This window comes from Arctopsyche grandis, unplaced genomic scaffold, assembly GCF_051622035.1.
Source record: "Arctopsyche grandis isolate Sample6627 unplaced genomic scaffold, ASM5162203v2 HiC_scaffold_156, whole genome shotgun sequence".
In the NCBI taxonomy this organism is placed as follows: domain Eukaryota; kingdom Metazoa; phylum Arthropoda; class Insecta; order Trichoptera; family Hydropsychidae; genus Arctopsyche; species Arctopsyche grandis.
The window spans coordinates 40152-47587 of NW_027518480.1; the positions used below are offsets into that span (position 1 = coordinate 40152).

The 7436-nt window shown below is 28.1% G+C and overlaps 1 protein-coding gene across 1 annotated transcript; it reads right to left on the reverse strand.

Annotated features, from left to right (window-relative positions):
* Positions 1-1649: 1649 nt before the first annotated feature.
* LOC143922020 (uncharacterized) lies at positions 1650-2057 on the reverse strand. Its single transcript, XM_077445298.1, has one exon. It carries the CDS (start codon positions 2055-2057, stop codon positions 1650-1652), a length of 408 nt encoding a protein of 135 aa, XP_077301424.1.
* Between the last annotated feature and the right edge of the window lie 5379 nt (positions 2058-7436).

The following is a 7436-nucleotide window of genomic DNA, read 5'->3' on the forward strand; positions in this document are numbered from 1 at the left end:
TTTTTTTTATAAATAAGTTTAACCAGGCTACTTTGTTTTAGAAAGTCACAAAAAATAATGTTTAGTGCCCTTTTTTATAAATAAGTTTAACCAGACTACTTTGTTTTAGAAAGTCACAAAAAAATTGTTTTTTACCCAATGCCTCTAACAATAGAAATGACAGAAGAAGAAATCCAAAAGGATGCACATTATGCTGCGAAACATCACAGTTTTAAAGGATTAGAAGAAATTGATGATTTTATTGCTAATATGAATGTTATTATGTCAAAAACAAAGGAAAAAAATATAAATTAAATAAATTTTAAATCTAATAAAAATTTCTTGTGCCGTCGAAGATGGCGTAACCTTTTCATCATTAAATTATTTAATTAAATTTTATTAATAGTGGATAGCAGAACAAAAACAATCTATTTATTACTTAAAAATCACTTAAAGTTTTTTTTAAATTGCAAAGTGGATGTTTGTGAACTCAATCCCTTTTTTATTTTTATGCCACTAGTTTTCTTTTTAACAGAAATGCTTTTCCTTTTAATTATTGGGGGTTCAACAATTCCCGAATTACTTATTTCTATGCCTTTTTTAATAATATCATTTTTAGATTCTATATGTTTCCAATAAACAATTTGTTCTAAAGGAGATCCATCACTAAGAAACCAATCATTTTCATTTAAAATTGTTTTTTCTAATAACATAGATCTAAATATTCCATTTAAACCTTTAGTTTCAACAATTTCGCTTTGAGTTGTTCCCTCTTCCAAAAAAAAAGGAAAAATTTGCACTTCCAAAATTTTCATGGGATAAATACGCCTTAATTTGTTTAAATAGAAATTATTTATGAACAGAACTTGATTGGAAGGGTTTTTTAATTATATTTATAAAAATGAAAAATGTAAGAATAAATTAAAAAGTAACAAAGAATATAATTTCGAATTTTATTAAAATCACTGTTTTTATTTGAAATTTATTTTTTTGGCCGTTGCTGATATATTTAATTTGTAATTTTATTACTGCCGTTTTTTACTGTCAATTTACAAATTTTTATTGTATACTTTAGCAGAGATAAGAATAAATATATGAAGGCCTATTGCTATCTTCCATACAGCAACACTCCATTAAAATAAACACAAAGAAAATTATATGAAGGCTATTAATATATACTCAATACCCTTACACAACAACAGCCTGTAAGATAAACACAAAAAAAACTATAAGAAGACAATTGCCATCCTCTGTACAACAACAGCCTGTAAGATAAACACAAAAAAAACTATAAGAAGACAATTGCCATCCTCTGTACAACAACAGCCTGTAAGATAAACACAAAGAAAACTATAAGAAGACCACTAATATATACTCAATACCCTTACACAACAACAGCCTGTAAGATAAACACAAAGAAAACTATAAGAAGACCACTAATATATACTCAATACCCTTACACAACAACAGCCTGTAAGATAAACACAAGAAAACTATAAGAAGACATATTGCCATCCTCTGTACAACAACAGCCTGTAAGATAAACACAATAATAACCAAGAAGATAAAACAAAAATGGGAGAGCCCACATTGAACTAAAAAGCGCAATAATAATTTTTATTAAAAAAACACAAAAATATAAAAACAAGCAAGAGTGTGAAACATATTATTTATTCTTGAGCTGCACATACACGCATAAACCTGGATCGGATTCTCATAACAAGTACAAAGTCCTTTCCGAAAACTGTAACTCTTTTAGCATGTTGAGCACAAAGGAGAGCATCTTCAAACAACCCAACTAAATAAAGTTCAGTTGCCTCCTGTAATGCAAGTAAGGCTGGTCCTTGAAATCTGATGTCTGCTGCTCCAGCATGGTCACGACAAATGGAACGGCAAAGTCTTTGAAATGGTAATTTTCTTATGAGTCTGTCTGTACTCTTTTGATACCTACGGATTTCACGTAAAGCTACAGTACCTGGCTTATATCTTTGCTTCTTGGCAGCAGATGATGCTGGTGTCGATGTCTTTCTTGCTGACTTTGCAACTAATTGCTTCCTTGGTGCTTTACCACCAGTCATAATTGCTTCTGATGTAATACCTGCCGATTTTCTTGCTGATTGCTTAGTTCTTGCCATTCGATGGGGTGAAAAAAACAATTGTTTTTATAGGCAAAAAAGGAGGGAAACTGTCTTGTTTCATATATTTATTGAAATTCAATACTTTTTGAAGGGTATTTTACAAAAAAAAACAATAATTAAATTCATGCTGTTAATATGTTAATATGATTTAAGAATTGGTGTTTTTAATGTCTCTAATGCTTATTTCTTCTCTATTAATTTTCATCTTCTAGAATTTAAAAACCATTAAAAATTTAAAAAAAGTAGTCTTGGAAAACTACAAAAAGTGTAAATTCGTATAATATTAGGAGCTAAAATGTATTACGTGCTTGTTTTTCTAGTCATTTTGATTTTTTGTAGATTAAAATTTGTATTTTATTTCAAGGTTTGTAAAAATGTGTTTAGAGGGAAATGTTTAAAAATGTAACGATTAAAGTATAAAGGTATATTATTAGTATTTTAAAGTTAGTTTATGGCGTATATTAGAAATAAATCAATTTGAAACATCAATAAGGTTGATTTTTTTTTTTTATAATATTTTACAAGGAAACTTGTACCAGTAATAGAAGTAAAGATAATAATTAAAAGTATATTAACATGTATGATCATATTGATATCACATTGTTTTGATTATTTATAATTGTTTCAAGTGATATAAAAATATTTTTTATAGTTTAAAATACATAAGAATGAGTAAAATACTTTAATTACCAATCAGAATATTCTATAAATTGTAAAAAAAGCAGTAAATATGCTGTTTTTAATGAGGAATCCATATTTTTTAAACCCAAAATCCTTTGTAAGTTCTTTTGTTCATAAAATTAAAGTTTTTGTATATTGCTGTTGTTTTATTGTAAAACGAATTGATATAACAAAAAAAGGCGGGAAAATATTTCTATATATGGAGGAGGTGACTTTTCTTATTTTAATGTGTAAACAAGGCAGAATTTAAAAAAAAATTAAATTTATAACCCAGGTTAAATGAACCATTTATGTATTATAATTAGGCATTTCTGTTATATTAGGATTTTTATATTTAAATAAAAATCTCCAAAAACTAAATATTATATAATTAAACATATAAAAGTGTAATAATTCTGAAAACAAAGTTTTGTTTTGGTACTTTTTAAATATACTGAAAAAAATAAATTTTTACTATGAAACATTTTTATTATTGGCTACTAATACCTTTATGACCCTAAAAACAATAGTCATAAAATGAATTTTTCATTAATTAATAATGTTAATTTGCATGTGATTATATAAGGTATTAAATTAATTAACAAAAATTAAGAGGGGCTTACACAGAATTTTATTTATGCGTTAGATCATATTCATTTTTAAATAGATGACCTTAAAAAATTTTTGAACCGAACTCGTTATTAAAGTATCTTAAACTGATATGTTGTTTTTTAAATGAACCAAATACACATGAATAATAATGTCCAAACAGCATGAAAATAAATTATTATTTATTTAAGATTTTAAAAATGCTCTGCCTTTATCTTAAGTTCCTCTAGACCTTTCTTACTTGGCACATCAATCCATGTTATTGTATTATCGGTGGAAACCTTTAATTCTTTTCAATTTTAAAGTAATCATAATTCCTTGTCGCTACCTCATCTTTGGTAATCATTCCCTCCCTTCAACTTATCAGTTTATCATCAAAACTTAAATTACCCTTTGATGTTAATTGGCAGTTCTTTAAATTATCGGTGTCAAGCGGATCGGGCCTTGTAAAAACAACCGATCTCCTTGGGTAGTGGCGGCAACAATAACTCCCATGGCAGTAGAAAGCCTACGTAAGCATAGCGCAGGGGTCTGTAGAGAGCCCAAGACAGTATGGTACTGTCTCTAATTAAACTCCTAGTTAAGGTCAATGGGACATTTAGTCCTAAGGCGAGTCGACTGTCGGCAGAGGGATTAAGCTGGCATAAGGGCCGTGGGGGGTTTACGCAGCAATGCGGTTCCCCGGCCGGGTTACAGAGAAACACACGAAGAAAACTAACAAGTATTAACAACTACAGCTTAAATAAATCCGACCATTTTTTTTTATCGGTGTCAACCGCTTTCTTCGATATTTTTAACGGTATAAACAAATTACTTTTGCAGGGTTTCTTAATAAAAGTTGGATATATATATTGTTGAAATAGTCTTTTACTCCTTAATGTCTAATAGGTCTTCAGAAAAACATATATTATACTTAAATAAATACACATTTTTACCTCAAACTCTTACTTTAAATAGTGATTAAATGAATGATTTAGTCTTGTGCCAATCCCCATTTAACGCCGGTATCCCTTGTTAAATTTTGAAATTAATTCTTCCGGGTTATCAAATAGAGTGAAAAAGTTTTCATTTATGAATACGAGTTAATTTGTTGGCTTAAAAAAACGGTTTTAAGATATATTTATGTTGCAGCGAATTAATTAAGAAGCCCAAATCATCAGCAAAAAAACTCTTTAAGTTAAATACACAAAATTTCATAGAATAATTTTATTGTCTTGTGCCATCAAGGATAGCGTAAGCTCTTCATCATTAAGGGTATTTAGGGATCATATTAATAGAGGATAACACAACATTTATTTCTATTTTTTATCTAAAATAAAGCATATTTCTTCTCTTGTTAATTTAGGATTTTTTATTTGAATAATTAGAGCATCTGTAAGTTTATTACGAAATTCATTAGCTTTAGTTTTCTTTGTAACAAGAAAATCTCCATCGACAATTGGTTTTAAAAGATAACATTCCTGCCAATTATTTTTAAAAATATTTGAAATTAAATTGATGTATTTTTCATTTTGTGTTGTTGAATATAGAATTATAAGTCCTTCAAACCATACATTGCCAGATTTAACAATAAACTCTACAGGATCTATAAAATTCAGAGTTTCGGCCGTATAATTTCTCCTTTGTTTTAAACCAAATATTTCTTCTTCACCACCACTGTTAAGTTGTTCTTTTGCTTTATTGCCCTGATTGCATGTTTGTAAATTACCTAACCCTTCTTCCCTTTCAGATTCCTCGCCTTTAAATCTACTCTCCAGTAAAATACATAACTCTATGCTTTTTTCAATTGCCTTCACTTTATTTATCGTCTCCCGCTTTGTTTTGAGACTATCTCGTATAATCTGAACATTCACATATTCCAAGTTGTTTTTTTCTTTTATTTTCAATCCTGAAAAATATTGTAATACAACGTAAAGCTTTAAAATTGAGTAATCAATTGATTTTGATCTAAATAAATCGGGGTTAAATAAATCTAAAGCTTTGTTTTTATTTTTTAAAAATTCCGCGCCTTTCGTAATATCAATTTTAATTTGTATTTTTGGTTTAAAAACTGCTTCTACATATCCATTAGAAATTATTTCAAGTAATCCAATTTCTCCATCTTTGTAACTGAGCATTTTTTCTATTTCTTGTAAATTCCTTTCATTAGATATCTTGTTTTTTAATGCTTCTTTTATTTTTGGATCTTTGATTGCATCATAAATCCTTTGACTTATCTGAAAATTAAATTTGCTTTTAAATCTAAAAATTCTAATAATTCTCAGTGGATCATCAAAAAGCGTCTTTTTAGGATCAATCGGTGTATCAATTATCTTATTCTTGATATCATTTAATCCCCTGTTTGTAAAATCTTCAATTTCATCCGTAATCAAATTATAAAACAAACTATTTATTGTAATATCCCGCCTTTCTGCATCTTCTTTGGGTGACCCTATTGTAATTTTTGGAATTCTTGTGTTTGTATAAGATTCCGTCCTTAAGTGTACAAAATCAACACTAAAACCAAAAATATTCAAAACTGCCGTTTCCAGATGTTTGGATTTTTCTGGATTTGCTGAAATTGTGTGGATATTTGTGTGGCTTTTTAGAGTTTCACTTAATCCTGTAGCAAATTCTAGCCCAGAGATATTATCTAATGCTATATCTATATCACTGGAATTTATTCCCAAAATCCTATCCCTAACAAACCCTCCAGCTAATCTTGGTATTACTAACTCGTTAAGGCTTATCGCATAGTCTTTAATAGCTTTAAAAAGCTTTTGCTCTTCATTAGTAAATTCAATCAACATTTTTTACAGTAAATAAAAAATGGTAAATTTTTATTCAAGATAATCATAAAAAGGGTACTTATTAAATAAGATTGACTTAAATAGTATAATACAATCTTATTAATTATGTTTTAGAAATTAAAAGTTTAACAACCTGTTTTATAAATTTTTTGTGAATATTTATATTCTTCAGGGAGTTTTAATTATAATTGTTAGAATTACCCCCATGTCATTAAATCCTTTTAACAATAATAGTCGAAGATAATCATAATAAAGGTATTTATTAAATTGTCTTAAATATCCATAATCCAATTCTAAATGTCGAAGATAATCATAAAAAAGGTATTTATTAAATATTATTAGCCTAAATAGCTATAATCCTGCCATAATACATAGCATATTATTAAAAATTGCGAGAATTGGCTTAGTTTTCTCAACCTCAATCTAAGCATATATCAAATCCAGGACTTACATAAGACTCTTGTGTGTTTCTCACCTGATTAGAAGAAAATGCTATGATGGAATGTCTTAAAGTGTGAAGTTAACAGAAGACAAGAATGACTGGCTAGCTACCAGTATAGAGCAGTCCAATACTAGCCAATTACATAAGTTCATTAGCACTTTAATAAATTATTTTTCGATTTAGACAGTATGGTACTGTCTATAATTAAACGCCAGCTCAAGGTCAATGGGACACTTAGTCCTAAGGCTAGCCGACTGTCGGCAGAGGGATAGAAATGCTATAGGGGCCCTTAAGTTTTGTAGGAAACTTCTTTTTTTGCTGTAGGCAACCACTTTTCAATAAATCCGATTTTTTTTTTATTTTTCGATGTGGCATTATTTGTATAAAATCCGGTAGAAATTACAATAATTAATGTTGAAATAGCCTTAAATAACATAACCCTTAATGTCTAATAAATCTTCAGATAACAACAATTAATATTAGGTGGATATATATTATACTTAAATAAATACACATGTTTACCTAAAACTGGTAATTATATTATACTTAAAGAAATGCCATGTTTACTCCAAAACGTACTAAATATGTTTTTATTGAGATCACATTTACGGTTTGTAATATATTATCGTCAAAAAAAAGTTTAAAATATAGATAAGTAAAGTTAGTAATTTATTTCTGGATTAACACTATTAGCTTACAATTATGGTCAACTACTTTCCGCCCTAATTATCTAAAAATTTCTATCTTGTAAACATTAAAGAAAAAAGAATAAAAAACTTGACGTACACTTATTTAAAAAAGTAATTTGTATATTGTTAA

Excerpts from the sequence above, each read along its gene's own strand:
- LOC143922020 (XM_077445298.1), bottom strand. The coding sequence starts at position 2,057 with ATGACTGGTGGTAAAGCACCAAGGAAGCAATTAGTTGCAAAGTCAGCA.